General features: G+C 39.4%; 1 protein-coding gene across 1 annotated transcript in view; it reads left to right on the top strand.

The window, feature by feature from the left end:
* Positions 1-302: 302 nt before the first annotated feature.
* Positions 303-26743, top strand: part of wdr27 (WD repeat domain 27) — an 84261-nt gene continuing 57820 nt past the window's right edge. Inside the window, exons 1-9 of the mRNA XM_062464475.1 lie at positions 303-728; positions 3154-3295; positions 6005-6129; positions 6567-6680; positions 6801-6852; positions 7433-7503; positions 13016-13154; positions 13467-13566; positions 15048-15130. Of these exons, the coding sequence (XP_062320459.1) occupies positions 555-728; positions 3154-3295; positions 6005-6129; positions 6567-6680; positions 6801-6852; positions 7433-7503; positions 13016-13154; positions 13467-13566; positions 15048-15130 (1000 nt within the window). The 5' untranslated portion in view covers positions 303-554. The remainder of the gene's footprint in view (positions 729-3153; positions 3296-6004; positions 6130-6566; positions 6681-6800; positions 6853-7432; positions 7504-13015; positions 13155-13466; positions 13567-15047; positions 15131-26743) is intronic.

Genomic DNA, 26743 nt, shown 5'->3' on the forward strand with positions numbered 1-26743 from the left:
CTAATGCTCTCAAGGCAGGCCGGGTTGACTGTATCTCAGTGCGCCTTTCTATTATAATTAATTCACACATCAGCACATACTCAATAGCTGTGTAGTGTAGTGGACAGTGCACCTGGAGAAGCGAAACAGAAGACTCCCAGGATAAAATGTTGAGATAGTGTGGACCGGCGTTGGGCTGTCATGTCAAACAACATGGAAATAGATTGTGGGGTGAGTCTGCCACCTTGTGGTTGAAGATGTTTTGAGTCATCAGCTAGCGTTACTCGTTTCTAGGCAACACTCGACAGGAGCATTGTATTTTCAACAGCTAGCTCTAGCTAGTTAGTAGCTACGATACTATAGATACTTAGCGTCTTAGAACAAAACAAAAGGTACAACATTCAAGGTTATGAAAGGTCATCAGAGCTAGGTTAGGCAATCGGCAGAAAGGGTGTCTTGTGTGTGTTATCAACAACTCTATCTAGTTTGCGCCTTTTGACGTTTGGCAGTAGACTACTGTACAGTAGTTTGTTACATTTAGAAACAGAGCTAACACAGTCCAAGTTTAGAGAACCATGAGCGGACTTGGCGAAGATAGTGGAAACAAAATATTGATGGTGGAGAGGCTGTCGTTGTCCTTCGACAGTCTGGTTTCTCACGTGCCGCTGGCCTGCAGCCCCTCTTACTGTGCCGTACCGTCGAACCGCAACGACCTGCTGGTGTACAGCCACCAGAACACTGCAGAGAAGGTCCGTCATTCATGTACATTACATGTAGCATACAAACGTGTGTGTGTGTGGGGGGGGGGGGGGGGGGGGGAGCAAATCGTTACAAAAATTCAAATGCATTTCCAGAAAGCATTTGCATTTTAAGAATGTGGCTGCATTATTTGACTCATAAATGAAATTAGTAATCAATCATCCTATTTGCATTTTAATTTTCTTCTTCAAGAGTGCTCAATCTTTCACTTAATTAAAATGAAAAAGAAATACACATTTGAGATTTAATTTTCAAAACATGCCCCAGCAAATAGATACCAAAATTCAATTTGAAATGTAAAATTTGAAAATTAAAATGCATTTCCAGAAATGCATTTTCATTTTAAGAACGTGGCTGCAAAATCGTGACCACAATTCAAATTCAAATGCATTTCCAGAAATGCATTTTCATTTTAAGAACGTGGCTGAAAAATCGTGACCACAATTCAAATTCAAATGCATTTCCAGAAATGCATTTTCATTTGAAGAACGTGGCTGTAAAATCGTGACCACAATTCAAATTCAAATGCATTTGCAGAAATGCAAAATGAACGAAAAAGCATTCTGAGCGGCGCAGCAGAGTGACGTCAGTAGTCGCTCTTCTTCAGCTCCCTGCTGACCGAGCTACCCATCTTGTTCGGTAGGGAGCGGTGTGCACATCTGCATTGCATTACATTGCAAATGTGCCGGGAAATTGATTGAATTGCCGGGTCTTTAGAGGACGCATCACAGACTGAGCAACTTGATGTCAAACAATGAATAAAACAGTGGCAGAGCTACTATTAATGTGTACATCTGTGACGTATGAGTCTGCAGCCAAGCTCTCTATGACTTGTTCTACTCGGTCACGGGCATCAGACTCAGATATATTATTAGATTCTACCTGTTCAGCTAATTCTAACAGTGTTTGCACAATTTGAAGGAGGGCCATGGTCTGTGATGCGTCCTCTAAAGCAGCGGTCCCGAACTTTTTTGCGCCACGGACCGCTTTCATGTAAGACATATTTTCACGGACCGGCAGAACGGACTGGGAGGAAAGATAGGCCCTGGACAGCTGCGCTGCTAATGCATGTACATTCTGGGTTTGATGTGATCCTAGTTAGTGACTTCCACACCTAATGCGAGCGCGCGGAGCTCGCGAGAAAAATAGTTTAGCTGATTTGAGCGAAAAATAGTTTTTTGAGTTTTATGTAAAATAAACAGCCGTTTTTTCAATTGACCCATCTTTAAGTTTCTTAGCCTGGTTTTCCATCGTTATATTGTTACTAGCTAGCTTTCGATGTGTCAGTCCCACTGTTGTGTGTGACTATAAGCTACGACAGTGACACCCGAAGTGCGTTCCTTATATCCAGTTCAGGCCTATTCCAAAATTTTGTTTGATTGCTGTCACGGCAGAAAATCCCGCTTGATGTTGGAAATGGAAGCAGGATTTTCAGTGCTTTAGTGGCGATCTCAGGATAGCCTTCATCCAAAACACCGATAGAGTTGTTGTCTCAAACAGGCTTCATTGAGTGGTAACTATCACTTGTCATGTGTCAAGAGGAAGAGACGCGCATGATACCGTTCAATAAAGCCCCCAAACTTGCTAAAAAATGAGTAAACACACGTCTTTGCAGAGCTTTTTTGCTCAGGGGAAAAGGCCCACGGAGAAGGAGAGAATCAGGTCATTTTTCAGAATAAAACGTCTTTCAGACTCTGATAATCAATTAAAAGGAAATAATGTTATTAATTATTTTTTGTGCGGCCCGGTACGAAATGACCCACGGACCGGTACCGGTCCGCGGACCGGTGGGCACCGGTTGGGGAACGCTGCTCTAAAGACCCGGCAATTCAATCAATTTCCCGGCACATTTGCAATGTAATGCAATGCAGATGTGCACACCGCTCCCTACCGAACAAGATGGATAGCTCGGTCAGCGGGGAGCTGAAGAAGAGCGGCTACTGACGTCACTCTGCTGCGCCGCTCAGAATGCTTTTTCGTTCATTTTGCATTTCTGCAAATGCATTTGAATTTGAATTGTGGTCACGATTTTACAGCCACGTTCTTAAAATGAAAATGCATTTCTGGAAATGCATTTGAATTTGAATTGTGGTCACGATTTTGCAGCCACGTTCTTAAAATGAATGCATTTTAATGCATGTTTTGAAAATTAAATCTCAAATGTGTATTTCTTTTTCATTTTAATTAAGTGAAAGATTGAGCACTCTTGAAGAAGAAAATTAAAATGCAAATAGGATGATTGATTACTAATTTCATTTATGAGTCAAATTTATGAGGACCATATTACATATGGTCCTCCATGGTAAGATAATAAGAATGTCCTCCATGGTGAGATAATAATATGGTCCTCCATGGTAAGATAATAAGAATGTCCTCCATGGTGAGATAATAATATGGTCCTCCATGGTTGTGCAGCCTCTGCGTCTGTGTGGGAACCATGGAGAGGTCGGGGCGTTGGAGTTCGGGGCGCAGGGCACCCCTGCGCTTCTCTGCTCTGCCTCGGCTGACTATGTAATCGTCTGGGACCTGGACAGATGCAGCAGCAGGAGCAGAAGAGGTAACGACACAGGAACACAGGAACACTACTACACAGGAACACAGGAACACTACTACACAGGAACACTACTACACAGGAACACAGGAACACTACTACACAGGAACACAGGAACACTACAACACAGTAACACTACTACACAGGAACACAGGAACACTACTACACAGGAACACTACAACAGAGTAACACTACTACACAGGAACACAGGAACACTACTACACAGGAACACAGGAACACTACAACACAGTAACACTACTACACAGGAACACAGGAACACTACTACACAGGAACACAGGAACACTACAACACAGTAACACTACTACACAGGAACACAGGAACACTACTACACAGGAACACTACAACACAGTAACACTACTACACAGGAGCACAGTAACACTACAACACAGGAACACAGGAACACTACTACACAGGAACACTACAACAGAGTAACACTACTACACAGGAACACAGTAACACTACTACACAGGAACACAGGAACACTACTACACAGGAACACTACAACAGAGTAACACTACTACACAGGAACACAGTAACACTACTACACAGGAACACTACAACACAGGAACACAGTAACACTACAACACAGTAACACTACTACACAGGAACACAGGAACACTACCACACAGGAACACTACTACACAGGAACACAGGAACACTACTACACAGGAACACTACAACAGAGTAACACTACTACACAGGAACACTACTACACAGGAACACTACTACACAGGAACACTACAACAGAGTAACACTACTACACAGGAACACTACTACACAGGAACACAGTAACACTACAACACAGTAACACTACTACACAGGAACACAGGAACACTACTACACAGGAACACTACAACAGAGTAACACTACTACACAGGAACACAGGAACACTACTACACAGTAACACTACTACACAGGAACACTACAACACAGTAACACTACTACACAGGAACACAGGAACACTACTACACAGGAACACTACAACAGAGTAACACTACTACACAGGAACACAGGAACACTACTACACAGGAACACAGGAACACTACAACACAGTAACACTACTACACAGGAACACAGGAACACTACTACACAGGAACACAGGAACACTACAACACAGTAACACTACTACACAGGAACACAGGAACACTACTACACAGGAACACTACAACACAGTAACACTACTACACAGGAGCACAGTAACACTACAACACAGGAACACAGGAACACTACTACACAGGAACACTACAACAGAGTAACACTACTACACAGGAACACAGTAACACTACTACACAGGAACACAGGAACACTACTACACAGGAACACTACAACAGAGTAACACTACTACACAGGAACACAGTAACACTACTACACAGGAACACTACAACACAGGAACACAGTAACACTACAACACAGTAACACTACTACACAGGAACACAGGAACACTACCACACAGGAACACTACTACACAGGAACACAGGAACACTACTACACAGGAACACTACAACAGAGTAACACTACTACACAGGAACACTACTACACAGGAACACTACAACAGAGTAACACTACTACACAGGAACACAGGAACACTACTACACAGGAACACAGTAACACTACAACACAGTAACACTACTACACAGGAACACAGGAACACTACTACACAGGAACACTACAACAGAGTAACACTACTACACAGGAACACAGGAACACTACTACACAGTAACACTACTACACAGGAACACTACTACACAGTAACACTACTACACAGGAACACAGGAACACTACTACACAGGAACACTACAACAGAGTAACACTACTACACAGGAACACAGTAACACTACTACACAGGAACACAGTAACACTACTACACAGGAACACAGTAACACTACAACACAGTAACACTACTACACAGTAACACTACAACACAGGAACACTACTATCAGAATCAGAATGGGATTTATTCGCCATGAAAGTTTGCACAGACAAGGAATTTGCTTTGGCAGGAAGGTGCATACAATAAACATATACCTAAAATTTAAATATGTGGACTATCTATGCTAAGGGTACATAAACTAGCAGTACTAAGTGGGATTAGAATATAATTAAATATACAATAAAATAAAATATAAGTTGCCATAAATTACAATATAAAAATACAAAAATACAAATATTACAAAAAATACAAATGTACAAGATACCATTTTGTAATGACACACACAGGAACACAGTAACACTACAACACAGGAACACAGGAACACTACTACACAGGAACACAGGAACACTACTACACAGGAACACAGGAACACTACTACACAGGAACACTACTACACAGTAACACAGTAACACTACTACACAGGAACACAGGAACACTACAACACAGGAACACAGGAACACTACTACACAGGAACACAGTAACACTACTACACAGTAACACTACAACACAGTAACAAAACAACACTACAACACAGAAACACTACAACACAACTACAAAACTGCAGTAACACAACAACACAGTAACTACAACAGTTTATCACAGAGGTGGAAATGATACTGATATGAAAAGGAGATACGGTTGAGACTGTTTGAAAGGAAACACTCTGTAGTGGGTGTAGATATTCTCTGACCAAGAATATGTGTTATCAATAATTGGACAGACATGAAAATATATAATTAAATAAATGAAACCCTTTTGCTCAGGTCTGGCTGCTGATGGAACTGTAGTTGGGACCCTCCTAGGTACTGTGGTGCATCTTTCCTTCAGCAGCTCTGACCAGAGGGTGTCTGCCTGCTGTGGCTCCTACATCTACATCCTCAGCTCCCAGGTAGGAGCCTGCCTCATGGAGCCACACTGCACCTAGGACGGGACAGTTCACCTGTCACACTGCACCTAGGACGGGACAGTTCACCTGTCACACTGCACCTAGGACGGGACATTTCACCTGTCACACTGCACCTAGGACGGGACATTTCACCTGTCACACTGCACCTAGGAGTTTTTATGAGTCCATTGAGGTCTAAGTGGAATTGCCCGTCTCATTCATGTACACATATGCACATAGCTGTGGAGTGTAGTGTGCCTCTTCAGAAGTGAAACAGGAAAGACCTATTAAGCGACCTATTATGCGAAAAACTCATTGTAAAAGTGCATGCAGTAGGTGGTGCGGTGCTAGTGTAGCTAGCTGGGTGGAGCTAGTGTGTTGGAGAGTTTGGTGAGTACTGGTGCGTGCTAGCAGGCTGTCCGTGTGTGTCTGTGAGGCAGCAGGAGAAGGTGGGCAGGGCTCTGAAGGGCCACCGGGGGCCGGTGACTGCAGCAGAGTTCTGCCCCTGGGACCAGGACACATTGGTGTCCACTGGAGAGGACCGGACTTTCATGGTACACACACACACACATATACACACACAGACAGATACCATATTACTGTATGTGATGTATGTGTATATAATTACATATTAAATTAAAAGACATTACAGGTAGAATTTATATTTCTTTCAGGTATGGGATGTAAATAAGGAAGCTGTTCTCTACCTGTCCGGTGTGTTGTCAGGTATGTGCAAGCTGAGAACCATGTTGTGTAGCTGAAAACCAAGTGTTGGTGATATTCATGTAGGTGATGTGTGTTGTGTATCTGAGGTGATGTTTACAGTGTGTTGTGTAGCTGAGGTGATGTGATGTGTAGCTGAGGTGGTGTCTACAGTGTGTTGTGTAGCTGAGGTGATGTTTACAGTGTGTTGTGTAGCTGAGGTGATGTGCTGTGCTGTGTAGCTGAGGTGGTGTTTACAGTGTGTTGTGTAGCTGAGGTGATGTTTACAGTGTGTTGTGTAGCTGAGGTGATGTGCTGTGTAGCTGAGGTGGTGTTTACAGTGTGTTGTGTAGCTGAGGTGATGTGTTGTGTAGCTGAGGTGGTGTTTACAGTGTGTTGTGTAGCTGAGGTGATGTGCTGTGTAGCTGAGGTGATGTTTACAGTGTGTTGTGTAGCTGAGGTGATGTGCTGTGTAGCTGAGGTGGTGTTTACAGTGTGTTGTGTAGCTGAGGTGATGTGTTGTGTAGCTGAGGTGGTGTTTGCAGTGTTGTGTAGCTGAGTGTTATGGGCATGCAGTCCAACTTCTTGTTCCTGTCTTTCCCAGCTTCTCCTCTCCTCAGCATTGCTTTCCTGGGGGAGAATAGGCAACTGGTCACTGGCTCTGCAGATGGGCAGGTCAGACACACACCCAAACACACAGACACACACAGTCAAACACACACACACACACATGTGCACACACACTCCGCTTGTCCGGGACAAGTGGATTTTTTTGTGGGCGAGTGGAAGAGAAATGTACTTGCCCCACTGGACAGGTTAAAACTCAAAAAAATGCCATGTTACCTCACGTTATGTGCCACTCATTACGTCTATTTTACAGATTTTATTTTACAGAATTTTGCATTAACAAAACACAAAAAAGTGGCTTTGTCCCAAGATCTCTACAGACCGTGCAGCTAATTTAATGCTCAACACTTGAACGGGGGCTTATTACTTGAAAGAGGAATTATTTACTGTGTCGTCTCAGTTACACTATCATGGCTTGGAAATACTGTGACTTGCTAAAGTAGGCAAATGGCTAATAGAACATAACATTTCATAATAATTTCAGTAAATCAAGCAGCGCTGCAAGACCCAGTGAAATGATATACAGCTACAGTAGCAAACTAACGTTAGCTAGCATCGCTAACGACATTGGCTAACTCAACTTCAGTAGGCTATCCTCAGTATTTGTAAGCTAGCTAAACTTATACTATATCTAAAATAATTTTGTAATAATTTAGACATAATAATCGATTTTGCCACTAAATGTTGGTGTTAACTTATTTTTTCTACAATTTCCCTTTCTACTCGGCAGAGGCTGATTTACCAAGGGATCCTTTAAACTTTAAAGGATCAGCTAACAGACATCCCAACTTGCAGAGACTCATTTCCGGAAATGAGTTTTTTTTTTTTTTTTTGCGTTTTGCAAAAGAAATTAACGTGTTTTAACGTTAGCCAACTCTGATATTTTATAGTCCTCTCAGCTCATAGAACCAACACCGGCTTTCCCTTGGCTGAGCTATTAGCCCGAAAGCTAACGGTATGCTAGCAAGATTCAGAAGCAATAACATTGTGTACGGTTGACAAACAGTAAATATAATTTTACAGTATGTTTGACAATAAGATTTGCTAGCTAACCAGCGTCACTGTCCCAAAATCAATATCAAGTTGCTGTAGTGGTAGCTAGAGGAAACGCTAGAGGGAACGATTCGTTAATTTCCCGACTCGGTCTTTCTACGAGTCTTTGGATCATTTTTCACGTGACCTGCATAGGCTCTGTAGTGGTAGCTAGAGGAAACACTAGAGGGAACGATTAGTTTATTTCCCGACTCGGTCTTTCTACGAGTCTTTGGATAATTTTTCACATGACCTGCATAGGCTCTGTAGTGGTAGCTAGAGGAAACGGAACTATTCGTTCATTTCCCGACTCGGTCTTTCTACGAGTCTTTGGATCCTTTTTTCACGTGACCCGCATTGTATTTTTTAGTAGAGGAAACAGTGTCCTCATTCCCTTTCGCGTTGCCGCTGTTTTAGTAAGACGTGAATGATATTCGCTCAAGTCATCATAATTAAATGCTAGTGTGATAATAAATGACCAAATCATACAAACTGTCATGATACATTATTTTAATGCAGGAATTTCTTTTAAAATAGTATCTGCTGGTGCACATGTCATGCACTAACCTACATGAGAATATGATACGTGTTTGCAGTGGACGGATAGCCCCCCCCCCCCCACCCCCCACGTTGAAATGAACGACTGACTCGAACAAAGATTCGTTCATTTTACTGAACGAGATTCAAAGAACCGAATCAGTAAAATGATCCGAACTTCCCATCCCTAGTCTGAAGTAGGTTGACTAGCGAGGTGAATAGCGAATGGGATGTGAGATGAGCGGTTACGTGACACTGACACACTAACTACATTCAGAAAAGTAACATTTTTCAAATAGGTTAAAATAAATATTGAAGTCAGTCATTGTTGTAAATACAAGTTAGCTTGTTAAAGTCTTTCAAAATTGTAAATGGAGGCTTTGACTCCGTCCCTGTTGTTATGGTTACTTATTTCAGACATTTTGTACAGGCTCATATACTATGTAGCCAGCGGAATAATTTAGAACGGTGAAAAGACAGCTTTGCTGCAATTACGTAGTAGGTGTCCGTTATCACCCATTATAATACGGGTGGATGAAATCAAGCATTCTGATTGGTTGAGAGGGAGTTCCAGGGTGTGCATTATTTAAGCAATAAGGTACGAGAGGCAGTACTTTATCGCCAATAAAGTATGTGTTCAAGGGTGTTGTTAGGCCCGACGCGCAGCGGAGGGCCGGCAAACCTTGGAACACGTACTTTATTGGCGATAAAGTACTTTATTGCTTTTATAATACGGTTGCCAGCGAAATTATAAATAGTAAATAAATAGTAAGCTGCCTTTCAGCACAAAATAGTTATAGACAACAAACATTGTGTATCGCATTTCAGTAGCCGAGAGAAAATAGTCCCTGTAAACAGTGGCTGTTGCTATGCAACGGACAAACAGCATTGTGAACTTCACATTTGTTAGCCTAGCTAGCTAGCTAGATCTCGCAATTGACTTTGCTCATTTCATAAAAGCTGCCTTTAAAATAACAACAATGACAATGGGACACTTTCAATAAAATAATATTTATTTTAAACATTAGGTCTAAACATGTTACGGTTTGCTTATATTGATTTGGATATTTCCACTAATTGTGCATCCATGGAAACCTTCTCATGTCCCCTTCGTCTCTGATGACATCGCTTTCGACCACTCTTGCTCACTCTTGCTCTCTCATCTTCGGCTAACCACTCATCAAAAGTTCTTCCCCCCAAAAGATCGAAGTTAACATGAAACATGTTTGCTTACTGTTAATCTTGAAATGACAACAAAATGACAACGACAACCAAGTGAAAACCAAGTGACAACGAAAATTACCAATGACAACCAAAAATGTAACCGTTATTTTGAGTGCGCACTAATATGGAACGCTCCATTTTAAGGCAAATGTAAACAGGCGTACTGTAAACACCTGTACACCGTACAGTACTTTATGCTCAATAAAGCACACCCCGTGACTCACTCTCAACCAATCAGAATGCTTGATTTCAACCACCCGTATTATAATGAGCGATAAAGTACTGTGCGCCTTTTTACATTTACCTTAAAAGGGAAGCGTTCCATATTAGTGCGCACTCAAAAAGTAACTGTACACCTGTTTACAATTAAGCTGAGGAGCGTTCCATATTGGTGCGTTATCAAAATAACGCGACCGTTATTAGTTGTCATTTTAAGCTTGACAGTAATCACATCAACAACATGTTTCATGTTAACTTCGATCTTTTGGGGGGGATGACTTTTGATCAATGGTTAGCCGAAGAGGATGATTCAGGTGGGCGTCATGCTCTTATAGACAAAAAAGAAATTGAGGTCTTTGAAATGTTGCGCAACGAAAGAAACACTGTTTGCCAAACTAAGTGGGCAATTAACTGCTTCACCAACTGGTGTGAAGAGGTGGGGAAAACCGTAGACCTGAAGACCATAACCAGGGAAGTCCCTTTTAAGGTAAATGTAAAAAGTCACACAGTACTTTATCGCTCAATAATGCACACCCCAGAACTCCCTCTCAACCAATCAGAATGCTTGATTTCATCCACCCGTATTATAATAGCTGATATTTAACTACGTACATTCAAGGGCGTAACCACGCATTCTTTGGGGGGGTCGTGTCCCCCCCAATATTTAGAAAATACCAATCTGTCCCCTCCAATATACAGCAGAAAATATGTAAAATATATTTTCTCCTTTTATGAACCCTTGTCAATGGATCGGTCTCTTGTTATGTCTTATTTATTTTCAATTTATTTCCGTTTGTTATTCACACACATAAGTGTGTGAATCCCCCCTCCTAATTGTACACTTGTGTGATTCCGTTTAAATCCACCTTGCGTAGGTCTGTTGTCATGGTTACCTAACACTTTTTCGTCAGTCAGTTGAGCACAAAGAAAGTAACGTTAGTTAACTTGTTGGAGAGGAGTTAGAGTATTGGATGATTTGAGGTTACCTAAAAAGCGGAGAAAACTGGACCAGCAGCCAAGCATACGCGTTTTTTTTTCAGACAGTAAGTAACTTGATACCGAGCTAAATGTGTAAGCAAATAAAACGAGTAGCCTCATAAAAGCATGAGTCGCTGTTTTTCTGATAAAATGTGGTCACAATGCAGGCAGTCTCTGAGATATTACACTATTCCTTTAGATGTGAATTCAAATGGTCAATGTAGTCCTCGAAACTATGTTCTAAATGTGCGAATCTTCATATATAGGCTAAATATAGAATTTTAGGCAATGCACTTAACAAAAACATTTTTTTGGGGAAGGGTATTCATTTGGACCCCCCCAATGTCTAAACCATGGTTACATCCTTGACTACATTTAACATCACTGTGTCCAATCCCGACCGGTTTTTAGCTAACATTCTGATAAAATGCCACTTCAAATATTGATAAAAATGATCGTATCACGTTTTCAGCTGATTTACTGATTTCACGTTAAGCTTTAACTTCGCCGGTAAATTAGCCGTGCGCTACCCTTGTCCAAACCCGACCGCACTTCTATCCTCGTAGTAAACACTCGCCGCTGCTGTTTTTACGGGGATATTACCTTGATCCAGGGTCACCAAACTGATCAATGCTGTCAACATATCCGGGGACGCAGTTATGTCCTCCACAATAAGATATCACGCTTCAACATCTCCAAACTATGCAATAAAATCTCAATTTGACTGTATACCACCACCTGCTGGATGTTTTGTTGAACTCTTCTCAAAGTTTGCTAGCCCCCATCCCTTCCTCCCCTCGACTACAGATCGCGTCACACATGATCGTGTATTTTCATTGGCTAGACAAAGTAGTGTTAAGCTAGCGTTGAAATACACTCAAATGCTAACCCATATAGTAGCAGTACGATGACAACACAGACACACTTGTCAGAGTAAAGATAGTCGCCCAAGCGTCGCCCGAGTGTCGCTGAGTGGTCTTTCGGACAAAGTAACTTTCTTATATTATTTAGACATGTAAACGTCCATATATGTTCATGAAATTTGACACGTAGATTGTTTGGTATGCCTAAAATAATACTACTTACACTTTGCTGGCGATCGCAAAATAAAATGCTGGCAAAAAGAGTGAGTGTCCAAACCCCGTTCGGGTTTGGACAATAGGAGTTTACGGCGGTCGGGATTGGACACAGTGACGTTAACCGATACAAATGCTGCTAATGCTTGCTAGGTACACAGCTGTGTGCCGACGCTAGCTAGCTAATGTCAACACAATTTTTTAAAATATGAAATGATAAATCTTTAACCGGACAAGTGACTTTTGTGCATGGACAAGTGAAACGTTAATGTACTTGTCCAAAGGACAAGGGCCTCAAAAAGTCAATGTCGAGCCCTGCATACACACAAACACGCAGGCACACTAACCAACATGCATACACGCACATACACTCACACCACACACACAACTGGTGTAACACCTCGTCCACACAGCCCTGTCTGGTGGACTCATGTGCTGCACGGCTGCTGGCCTCTCCGCTCACCTGTCTGCTCTCCTGGATCCCCTGGTGCCAGGTCTGGTGTTTCTCCCTGCCTGGGGATAGCCAGTGTCGGACGGTGAGCCGGCTGGACCTCCACAAGGCCCAGCAGAGACACCAGCAGAGACACCAGCAGAGATACCAGCAGCAGCTGGAGAGACAAGCCCAGAACACGGGTGAGACGCCACGCTACCCAGTAGACTGTCAGTCTGGACAGGAAGAGCAGGCACGCTACCCAGTAGACTGTCAGTCTGGACAGGAAGAGCAGGCAGTGGAATGTGTGTTAATTTAGCAGATGCCTGTCAACAGACATGTACAAGGGGGATTTCAACTTTTGTTTACATTTTTTGATCTCCATTGAAATGCTATACTATGTAAAGCTATAACCGACTCCAGTATGTGTACGGTTATAATGTGTATGTGTGTGTGTCCTGTGTGGATGCATGTGTCTCATGTGGATGCATGTGTGTGTCGTGTGTGTGTTCCAGGTGTGGAGAAGCAGCCAGGTTCTGTAGAGATGGACAGACCGGTCCTCACAATGTGTTCTCTCTCATGTAGCTCCAGATACTGCTCCCCCGAGCAAAGCAGGTCCGACACCACCACAACCACAACACAACCACACACAACCACAACACAACCACAACACAACCACACACAACCACACGCAACCACGACACCACCACAACAACACACAACCACCACCACCACGACACCAACACAACCACAACACCAACACAACCACCATAACCATAACACAAACACACACAACCACCACCACAACACAACCACAACGCAACCACGACACCACCACAACAACACCACACACAACCACCACCACAACGACACCAACACAACCACAACACCAACACAACCACCACACCACCACAACACACCCACAACACAGCCACAACACCACCACAACACCACCACAACCACGACACAACCACGACACAACCACAACACCACCACAACCACGACACAACCACGACACAACCACAACACCACCACAACCACGACACAACCACAACCACAACACAACCACAACCAGTGGCGGTTCTAGACAAATTTTACTGGGGGGGCCAAGGGGGGGACCGTGTTTAATCAGAGGGGTACATTAAAAAACAGAAACAAATTATATTTAAACATGTAATACTTTAATTTAGCTTTACATTAAAATCATACAAACCGCTCTGGCTCTCCCTCTTCCAGCTCCTCAGCCCTCTCAATAGCTTGATATGTTTCTCTCACTTTTTAATTTACTGGGGTATAAAAGGCTGCAATATCCCTTCCTCGTTTCATGATGACTACTAGAAGACAACGTAAAAAAAATAATATATATATTCAGTCAGCTCAGGGGGGCCAGAGGGGGGGCCAGGGATATTTTTACAGCGGCACTGGCCCCTTTAGGCCCCCGTGTAGAACCACCCCTGACCACAACACAACCACGACACAACCACGACACAACACAAACTCGACACAACACAACCACAACACAATCACCACAATTACAACACAACCACAACACAACTACAACATAACCACGACACAATACCAGCACGACGCAGGGTCACACATTCTCGAGGTCCAGCTTTCATCAGCACTTCATTTTATGTTGGTTATGTAATAGTTGTTTTTTAATGTTTTTAAATGCTAACCTTATTATGTTGATATGTTTTAATGTGTTTAAATTAGTCTGTTTGTATCCTACTCTCTCCTCCTTTCTCCTCCTCTCCTCCTTCCTCCTCTACTCTCCACTCTCCTCCTCTCCTCTCTCCTCTGTCCTCCTCTCTCCTCCTCTCCTCTCCTCCTCTCCTCTCCTCCTCTCCTCTCTTCCTTTCCTCTCCTCCTCTCCTCTCTCCTCTGTCCTCCTCTCTCCTCCTCTCCTCCTCTCCTCTCTTCCTTTCCTCTCCTCCTCTCCTCTCTCCTCTGTCCTCCTCTCTCCTCCTCTCCTCTCCTCCTCTCCTCTCTTCCTTTCCTCTCCTCCTCTCCTCTCTCCTCTGTCCTCTCCTCCTCTCCTCTCCTCCTCTCCTCTCCTCCTCTCCTCTCCTCCTCTCCTCTCTCCTCCCCAGCTGGGTGTGGCTGGGCAGCTCAGATGGTCTGTACCTGATTGACCTGGCAACATCTGAGATTTTGACCACTCTATGTTTCAGAGGTATAATACTGTGGTGTGTGTGTGTATCCGGGTGTGTATCCTGGTGTGTGGGTGTGTATCCTGGTGTGTGTTTGTCAGAGTTGGGTAACATTACTTTTTAAAGTAACTAATTACAGTTACTAGTTACATTTCTTGTCAAGTGACTAGTTACGTTACTTAGTTGCTTGCTGTATAGCGTAAGGCGTTAAGTTACTTTTGCGTTACATTAAGAAAAGTATTTTATTTCTAAGACAATTCACCTTGGTCACTCTTATTCCCAGAATGCACATTTAATGGGTTGACCTCAGCAATAGCACATATTGTACTGAATATTTAGTGTCACTCGCATATAACATGATCAATCCTCATTATACAGCAAGAAGGTTCAAGGTAATAATCCACCATAATGAAAAGCAACATTTGCATGAAGTTCTTGAATCAAGAAACTCTTTAATCAATAAATAATAGTAAAATGCCAGGCAAAAGTCTAGTAGTTAGCTAGCTCTACAATTTACCGGGGCTAGGTTTGAATCTAGGAGCAAAACAAAGCTAAGCTATAGCTAGGTAAGCTATGTGGTAGCAAAATGGTGTTCACTTCACTGCTCTATTTTACTTACTGTAATATAGTTAGTGGTGGGCATAGATTATTTTTTTTTAATCTAGATTAATCTCACTGTAATCTTGGCGTTCTAGATTAAAATGGCTCATTTGAATTCCGCCGAAGGCATTCAGAATATGTGTGCTACCCAAATAATGACTGAAAGTAAGTCTTTGAGAACGGGTTTCTCAAGCCAGGTGGGGCATTAGACCAGGAGCTCATCTCCTGTTTCCAAAATGCATCACAAACTGCTTGATGATAATTGGTGATGAAAATAAATTATGTTCAATAAGATGTACTTGTGCAGGGTTTTTCCTGGGTCAAAATGGGTCTTCGGTGCTCAAAAAAAAAAAAAAAATGTATGTATATATATATATTCTTTTTTTTTTCTTCTTTTTTCTAATCAATGGTATTCACAGGTGTTTTGCATCTCACCCCCCCCCCTCCCAGGTTAACAGGTTAATGTAATAGTCTAATAACTAATGTAATATTGCACATATTTTCGTCCTATTTCCCCTAAAGCAATAAAGTTAGGCTACTTAAAGACACCTTACACTCATAAAGTATGTTCTAAATGGCATAAATGCTGCCAATTAATAATTGACGTATAACTTATTGTAAATGGTCAGTAGCCTAGCCTATCGATTAAGGTAGGCCACTCTGAAGCATGTACACTGCCTGCTTCATTTGATCTTGATAGGCTAAGCATTCTGTAGCAAATACTAACAATAAACCCACTTTTTATTAATTAAAACTACTTCAGCATAATAATGCACCTAAAATACAAACCTGAGCAAGGGCAGCAATCGCTATCAAATCAACAGACAATTTAGCTAGCAGGGTGTAGTGGAAAAATTCTAGTGGCACTGTGTAGATTTGAATAGTCAAGAGATGGCGGTTTCAATAAATGTATTTTGCTTGTACAAATTAAGAATTAACAAAGTACTTTGTGATCAGTCATAACGAAGGAGGTGCTAGCCACAGGTCGTTCGCCAGAGTGATCAAGAACAACCCTAAAACCCTGCCTTATATAAACTTTAGATCAAATGGTTCTTCTGATGGTCAATCCATCAATGTAACGAACTCTGTGATTGGTCAGCACTGCTCAGTGACAGTTTGACTCCATACCAAGTGTCCCACAGTTCTTTGATGTGGCATCTCTCCCCAAACCAGTAGATAGTAAAACCACAGGAGTTCACCAGTCAAATGGTCAACTGTCCTTTGTGTGGGCAACTTCAAACAAGTATTTAATTAACCCCACCCATGCAACAGGAAGGGTCAGAGCAGCTTGATCATCTGTCTTAAACTGCTCCCTCAGATCACAATAACAATACAGTTGAATCCACATTGTCTCCAGACCAGCTGTCTCATCCTCCCCAGGTGTCATAAACTGCAAATGGCATCTCTACCAAATGGAGTTGATTCAACATTCACTGTATCAAACTTCTTAACCAACTTTTAAACACATTCCTCATATATAAAACACACACATTATAACTGTATTCCAAAATTTCCACCACAATTCCACTCTTTTTTTGTTTTACAATACCATAAACCTAAACAGTTAATCAAGAAAAATAAAATTCAAACATTTACATAAGAAATGCTAGTCCCAAGACAAAACCCATTGTACCCCGTACACCACAAAGTCCAGGTTGTCGGAACGGATGCCATGGTCGTGCATCCGTAGTGACCATCTTCAATTGGCAGTAGGCAAACTTCTTTCAGTCAGTGTAGTCGAGTCGAACCAATTGCAAATGACGATCAAATTGCTCAGGGCAACTTTCAATGACACTGCACTTTGCGTACAGCTCGGAAATGTCCTTGGTACTACGCAGAACGCGTATCCTCTGTTTCCGTCTCCAGATAAGGTGCACGCGTACAATGGTTAGCGTGTATCCACGTTGCTCTTCCCTCCAATCTTAACCGCCGGATTCGTCGTCAGGAGAATCTGGTATGGCCCCGTCCACCTTGGGTTCCTCCAGGACTTGCGTTTCAGGTCCTTCACCACAATCCAGTCCCCTGGTATCAAATCATTTAGCGGTCCAGTCATAGGAATAGCCTCCTTCACCTGCCTGTGAATCTCACACAAAGTAGACTCCAAAAGGTTGCACAGTGATAAACAAGCACATTCTCACAGAGGTCAGTTAAAGGTAACTGACTTCTTGTCGTCTGACTTAGTCTTCAAAGTTCTGTTCTCTCATTCATCTGAAGTGATTAACACAATGTTGAATCCTATCATCACCAAAATAACTTCCATAAACAAGTGTGACCCATTATCATTACATATCCTCAAAGAAAAATCCCATCGAAGAATAATCTAAATCATTAAAACAGTATCACTTCTCCAAAAATTGAACTCTACAAAATCCATCTATCAATACCCAAATAGTTTCTTTAACCTTAACTGTGAAGCTTATCGTGTTTAAATTCCTTTCCTCATAATACTTGTCCCACATATGAAGTACTAACAAAATGACTATGCATCCATTACAAATCCTCTTGTATGCTAAAATAATGGATTCTTGATATCACACAAACTGTAGAGGCATGATCTTTCCATGTGTTAACTTAGCAAAATCTCAAGATAAATGTTTTATGCAGACCATACAACCTCCATTTTTATTCTCATATCCTTCCTTTTTCCAAAACGCATTTTCTTGTGGATTAGTCCAAGTTCGAATCTCCATTCCACCATTCCTTTCTCCATCTGTCCGCTGTATTCTGTAATTCTTATCAAATATACTCAAACAAAACACAATTCTCACTCTGGGTTAAATACAGTCCAATACTTTCAACTCAGCAATATCATATCAAACCCTCACAGTCCTATCACAAAGCCAAACTACTGAAGCTAAAGACATAAAACCATAAAACCCCCATAGTCACTCTGTTTGGATCAGTCAGTCATCAGTCAGTCATAAATTCCTAAACGTCACCTCTTCCTCTCTAAGAAGCCTGTGCTTCCCTTAAAGAACCTGTAACAAATGTTGTATCAAGTTCACACAACAATTTTCCTCAAAAGAGTCCTGTAAGCCCAAATTTGTCAAGTTAGGCTCATCCGGACATAGCAACATCATCTCATCACTTCCTGTAAACATATCAACATCAAAAACATATTCTAGTTAGTTCATCAATGCATTCAGTTAATCTAGAAACTGCTCCAGCTAGTATCAGCACTAGCATTTTCCCTGTGGAATAATCATAATTGTTAGAGTGAATTCCACATTTGCATACAGCAAGTTGTTCTATAAGTGAAAATAAGAAACTTCCTGTTTCCATACCTTTCCCAAAATCATATGTAATACCAATGATGTATTTTACTATCAGTAAATATTTTAACTCTTTTCCCTTTTATGAGTTAACAAGGTTACTCAGAAGCAACCAACTTTTGAACCAATTTGTATGAAATAAAACTATTTTAGAAAACAACCAAATTGTGAATAACCTCAACTTTTAGTCTCTTATTATCTTTTCTTCAAAAAACCTTTAGGAACAGTTCAAATGAATATCTTTATATTTCAGATTCCCTTTTAATTTTTTTTCTGTATTTAAATTCACCAAATCAAATCTCTCTTTTTCCAAGACATGTAGAAAACTAGCATCACTACCCTAAACCAGAATTTAATCTGTATGATTCCAAAATGAAACATAGACCATAAAATGTTCTTAATGTAACCATGAGCCAAACTTATACCCCATCTATATTTCTATATAGGTTAGATAGGTAGAACTTCATAACTTGCTTTGGCTGCAGTCCAGAACAAGCTACTTTGTTCCAACCATCACACCACAATTTATCAGACTTAATGAGTCTTCCCAAATTATTTCAAAACCAAATTATAATAACCCTCTTTATGAATGAAACAACCTCATCACAGCCTAACTGTTTATCCCAAAACATTGTACCATGCCCTGATAAAACTCTCAAAGAAAACTTAAAATCAAATTACAGTCAAACTCCAAACAAAAGTACATTGCAATCATTTTCTCTTATTTCACAACCACATTGCATCTAATACCTTTATCAAAACTCTTAAAAAAAACTCTAGATTTTAGTATTCTGATTTTAAACGTTTGCCCATATACCTCTTCAAAGCATATGCATAGTTCCCTTTTCAGAACATCAAAATGTTTAAACCAATCATCTCTTCACATCCACAAAACGTTCTCTTGTTTCATTAAATCCATGTTCGCACACTTAAAACTGCTCTTAGAATAAGTAATTCATGCTAGAATTATGCTACGACTCGCAATCACATCAATCAACCAATGCCCTTAAGACAAAAGAAAATATAAACTCTCCCTTTTTCTTTTTAAACCTTTAAATTCACAATTTAACATAAACCCGTAAAACAAAACCTTATTCTTTAACTCCTCAAAAGTTTTATCAAAGCATGTAATGTATATACCTTTAAATATTCATATATTTACCAGCTATCTCAATTACTCTTTGTTAGTACTCAATGAATCAACTCAAATAAACAAGCGCGCATTTCAAACTCGAATCAAACAGCGCGCTCTGGAACAAAGCAAAAACTCTCAACCCTTTTTTTTTCTCTTTTAAAAAACACAGATGGTTGGCGTTTACCATCTATTCACTTAATTTTGCTAAAGTATAACTTTTCCAATCCAATTAGAACTAATGTATGAACCAGGGGTCTAATTTCTGAATTTTTATGGATACCATCACACACCACAGATGTTCCGCTCGTAAATACAAGTCCTGGTCTGAAAGGCTTCTACCTCCCTGTTTGGCTAGGAATTAGAACAAATGTTAATCATACATTCGTAAACCACCAAACTTCGAATTCATCTAAACAGACACATCTTTCACCATTAATACTCACATAATTATGCAGAATTACACCCTCTGGGATCGCCTTTGTAAAACTCAACGTAACGGGACTCTTTTTTTTTGCCCCCACCTTTCCTCGGAATTTCTGAAACTCATTTAAAATGTCCTCAAACAAACAAAAACCTTGTTAGCAAATGTCTCAAAATACCCATCACCCAACATATTTCAAAAATAACCAAATTAATATGTAAAATTCGCTCCAAATTTATCTATTTCTCTAAATTTGCGTCTTAGTCAATTTCTCAATTTCCATCTGCGCATGCGTCATGCGGTTACTCATCCTGGATCTCAAATATCAAGCTGCAATTCCTTTACTAGCCTGTACCCGCCTGTCGGTCTGTTAGTTTGTTAGCTAATGTCGTTTCCATAGTTGCAAATTCAACTTCCTGGACTCTCCTTTGTCTCAGGACAGAGCAAAATGCACTTCCTCCACATTTTCACCATTAGCCATTAGCCAACAAAGTCACAGCCTAGATTTTCTTTACAATTACAACCTTTACAATTCTATCAACCATTAGTACTATTTTAATTTCAACATAAAAATTAGGCTCCGAAATCTACATATGCACCTAATATCACTCGTCAGAGAATGACAGTTTACCCATGTATTAGCATTCTGGTTGGACAAAGCTTCAACTTCTAGTCCATTTAAATAGGTAAATATGAATACCACCAAACCCAACACATTTCTAAACACACATATGTAGCACCTTTGCCCTTAACAACAATCGCAATTCAGTCTCTCGAACTAGTTCCCCTTGTATACACTTCAGTCCCTCGGACTGGCTCAATCTTTCTAATCACTTCTTCATAACCCTTTACATATTTCTTTAAACAACAGTAACATCTGTGAACTCCCACAAAATTAAAAATAAAAACCATCGAACATTTCCAGACATAAACAAAAATATTCCTTAAACAACATAACATTTCCGTTTGAACACATAACTTTCTATAAAAGTTTCAATAACCCCGGGATTGTAATTCTTCAAATGAATATCACTTTTGTTGCCAAAACTGGCCTTTTACCAATTATCCTACCCAAAAACTAAATTTCCAGAGCATTATTCAATAACGAATCAAGCTCATAATATAGAAAATCGGTCTGTACATAATTTCCAAATCAAGAGTATGGACAATTTACCATACAGAGTATGGTAAATTGATTAACTTAGCTTTTCGGAAAAAGCTTCACTTTGTTTTGCATGTAATTCAACATTAATGTAAACACTCAACCTCTAGAATCAGTAAAGTAACAGTAAAATAATTATTGAGACAGGAGAAGCTGCTTATTTAAGGACCTTTATTGTTGCTTAACCGGAAATAGTTACCTTTCGTGAACAAAGACCTGTAATTTGATTTTCATTCCGCGCACTTAAAAGTGGAAGTTGTCAGAATATCGGCGTTGTTGACCATACTGAACTGTAATCCTATTTATCCCTCATCAATATACAACTTTAACAACAATCGCTAAATAATAATTAAACGTAAAGTGTATTATTTTTAGTTTGCCCACTCTATCTGCGATCAGTCCAAAAGGACTTTTGTTTGGAAGTAGCCGAACAACGCAGCCTGTACTGCCACAATATTGTTAAACAATTCCGAAATTGATAAACTAGCTTTTCGAAAAGAAGCTTCACTGTTTCGCATTCAATTCGAGGTGAATGTAAAACCCTTGCCCAATTTAAAGCTACATTATAGATGCAGCAACAATTTAGTTCATTATCTGTTTGATTCCTAAACGTCACCTCTTCCTCTCTAAGAAGCCTGTGCTTCCCTTAAAGAACCTGTAACAAATGTTGTATCAAGTTCACACAACAATTTTCCTCAAAAGAGTCCTGTAAGCCCAAATTTGTCAAGTTAGGCTCATCCGGACATAGCAACATCATCTCATCACTTCCTGTAAACATATCAACATCAAAAACATATTCTAGTTAGTTCATCAATGCATTCAGTTAATCTAGAAACTGCTCCAGCTAGTATCAGCACTAGCATTTTCCCTGTGGAATAATCATAATTGTTAGAGTGAATTCCACATTTGCATACAGCAAGTTGTTCTATAAGTGAAAATAAGAAACTTCCTGTTTCCATACCTTTCCCAAAATCATATGTAATACCAATGATGTATTTTACTATCAGTAAATATTTTAACTCTTTTCCCTTTTATGAGTTAACAAGGTTACTCAGAAGCAACCAACTTTTGAACCAATTTGTATGAAATAAAACTATTTTAGAAAACAACCAAATTGTGAATAACCTCAACTTTTAGTCTCTTATTATCTTTTCTTCAAAAAACCTTTAGGAACAGTTCAAATGAATATCTTTATATTTCAGATTCCCTTTTAATTTTTTTTCTGTATTTAAATTCACCAAATCAAATCTCTCTTTTTCCAAGACATGTAGAAAACTAGCATCACTACCCTAAACCAGAATTTAATCTGTATGATTCCAAAATGAAACATAGACCATAAAATGTTCTTAATGTAACCATGAGCCAAACTTATACCCCATCTATATTTCTATATAGGTTAGATAGGTAGAACTTCATAACTTGCTTTGGCTGCAGTCCAGAACAAGCTACTTTGTTCCAACCATCACACCACAATTTATCAGACTTAATGAGTCTTCCCAAATTATTTCAAAACCAAATTATAATAACCCTCTTTATGAATGAAACAACCTCATCACAGCCTAACTGTTTATCCCAAAACATTGTACCATGCCCTGATAAAACTCTCAAAGAAAACTTAAAATCAAATTACAGTCAAACTCCAAACAAAAGTACATTGCAATCATTTTCTCTTATTTCACAACCACATTGCATCTAATACCTTTATCAAAACTCTTAAAAAAAACTCTAGATTTTAGTATTCTGATTTTAAACGTTTGCCCATATACCTCTTCAAAGCATATGCATAGTTCCCTTTTCAGAACATCAAAATGTTTAAACCAATCATCTCTTCACATCCACAAAACGTTCTCTTGTTTCATTAAATCCATGTTCGCACACTTAAAACTGCTCTTAGAATAAGTAATTCATGCTAGAATTATGCTACGACTCGCAATCACATCAATCAACCAATGCCCTTAAGACAAAAGAAAATATAAACTCTCCCTTTTTCTTTTTAAACCTTTAAATTCACAATTTAACATAAACCCGTAAAACAAAACCTTATTCTTTAACTCCTCAAAAGTTTTATCAAAGCATGTAATGTATATACCTTTAAATATTCATATATTTACCAGCTATCTCAATTACTCTTTGTTAGTACTCAATGAATCAACTCAAATAAACAAGCGCGCATTTCAAACTCGAATCAAACAGCGCGCTCTGGAACAAAGCAAAAACTCTCAACCCTTTTTTTTTCTCTTTTAAAAAACACAGATGGTTGGCGTTTACCATCTATTCACTTAATTTTGCTAAAGTATAACTTTTCCAATCCAATTAGAACTAATGTATGAACCAGGGGTCTAATTTCTGAATTTTTATGGATACCATCACACACCACAGATGTTCCGCTCGTAAATACAAGTCCTGGTCTGAAAGGCTTCTACCTCCCTGTTTGGCTAGGAATTAGAACAAATGTTAATCATACATTCGTAAACCACCAAACTTCGAATTCATCTAAACAGACACATCTTTCACCATTAATACTCACATAATTATGCAGAATTACACCCTCTGGGATCGCCTTTGTAAAACTCAACGTAACGGGACTCTTTTTTTTTGCCCCCACCTTTCCTCGGAATTTCTGAAACTCATTTAAAATGTCCTCAAACAAACAAAAACCTTGTTAGCAAATGTCTCAAAATACCCATCACCCAACATATTTCAAAAATAACCAAATTAATATGTAAAATTCGCTCCAAATTTATCTATTTCTCTAAATTTGCGTCTTAGTCAATTTCTCAATTTCCATCTGCGCATGCGTCATGCGGTTACTCATCCTGGATCTCAAATATCAAGCTGCAATTCCTTTACTAGCCTGTACCCGCCTGTCGGTCTGTTAGTTTGTTAGCTAATGTCGTTTCCATAGTTGCAAATTCAACTTCCTGGACTCTCCTTTGTCTCAGGACAGAGCAAAATGCACTTCCTCCACATTTTCACCATTAGCCATTAGCCAACAAAGTCACAGCCTAGATTTTCTTTACAATTACAACCTTTACAATTCTATCAACCATTAGTACTATTTTAATTTCAACATAAAAATTAGGCTCCGAAATCTACATATGCACCTAATATCACTCGTCAGAGAATGACAGTTTACCCATGTATTAGCATTCTGGTTGGACAAAGCTTCAACTTCTAGTCCATTTAAATAGGTAAATATGAATACCACCAAACCCAACACATTTCTAAACACACATATGTAGCACCTTTGCCCTTAACAACAATCGCAATTCAGTCTCTCGAACTAGTTCCCCTTGTATACACTTCAGTCCCTCGGACTGGCTCAATCTTTCTAATCACTTCTTCATAACCCTTTACATATTTCTTTAAACAACAGTAACATCTGTGAACTCCCACAAAATTAAAAATAAAAACCATCGAACATTTCCAGACATAAACAAAAATATTCCTTAAACAACATAACATTTCCGTTTGAACACATAACTTTCTATAAAAGTTTCAATAACCCCGGGATTGTAATTCTTCAAATGAATATCACTTTTGTTGCCAAAACTGGCCTTTTACCAATTATCCTACCCAAAAACTAAATTTCCAGAGCATTATTCAATAACGAATCAAGCTCATAATATAGAAAATCGGTCTGTACATAATTTCCAAATCAAGAGTATGGACAATTTACCATACAGAGTATGGTAAATTGATTAACTTAGCTTTTCGGAAAAAGCTTCACTTTGTTTTGCATGTAATTCAACATTAATGTAAACACTCAACCTCTAGAATCAGTAAAGTAACAGTAAAATAATTATTGAGACAGGAGAAGCTGCTTATTTAAGGACCTTTATTGTTGCTTAACCGGAAATAGTTACCTTTCGTGAACAAAGACCTGTAATTTGATTTTCATTCCGCGCACTTAAAAGTGGAAGTTGTCAGAATATCGGCGTTGTTGACCATACTGAACTGTAATCCTATTTATCCCTCATCAATATACAACTTTAACAACAATCGCTAAATAATAATTAAACGTAAAGTGTATTATTTTTAGTTTGCCCACTCTATCTGCGATCAGTCCAAAAGGACTTTTGTTTGGAAGTAGCCGAACAACGCAGCCTGTACTGCCACAATATTGTTAAACAATTCCGAAATTGATAAACTAGCTTTTCGAAAAGAAGCTTCACTGTTTCGCATTCAATTCGAGGTGAATGTAAAACCCTTGCCCAATTTAAAGCTACATTATAGATGCAGCAACAATTTAGTTCATTATCTGTTTGATTCTACAAGCTAAACCGGCTAACTTAATGTGCTATAGTATTTAAATACATTGTACTTTCTCAGTCCAGTTTAGGCTAAAACAAATCAACAGCTACTCAATCTAAATTCTCTAATCGTTTATAGATACTATAACAAGATTACTGAAATTAAGATTTAATATAGGCCTAAAAGATTAAATAATTTGTTTGAATCTTTGATCCTGGAAGGTGACTTTAATATTAATTTTAATTTCTGAATATTAATCTCAGTTTTTGATTGTTAATCTTTGAATATTAACTTCTGATTTTAATTTTAGTATTAATTTGGTAAACAATTTTATTTATTTTCTGAATCTTTGATCCTGGATGGTGACTTTAATATTGATTTTAATTTCTGAATATTAATCTCAGTTTTTGATTGTTAATCTTTGAATATTAACTTCTGATTTTAATTTTAATATTAAGTTGGTAAACAAAAAAAAAAGGAAAAGAAAAGTATATATATTGCTGCCAAAAAGAGAACCACTACAAAACTAAAGTGCCTATCAACAATTATCACAATAGCATTGTGTTAATAACTTCCAGTAGCCGAACCAAACATGTCTCACCTCACGGAAGCTGAGAAACTGATTGTCCACCTATCCGAAAAAGAAAACCCAAGATATGTGGAAACGCTGACCGATCTAAATTCCGATATGATCACCAGGAAAACTCAAGAAGTGGTCATAGAAAATGTAGGCCAAATATTGAGCAAATCCCAAATTGTCAAATGCCTATCCAGCCTCGGTCTCAACTATGC

Source organism: Osmerus eperlanus, chromosome 6, assembly GCF_963692335.1.
Source record: "Osmerus eperlanus chromosome 6, fOsmEpe2.1, whole genome shotgun sequence".
NCBI lineage: Eukaryota > Metazoa > Chordata > Actinopteri > Osmeriformes > Osmeridae > Osmerus > Osmerus eperlanus.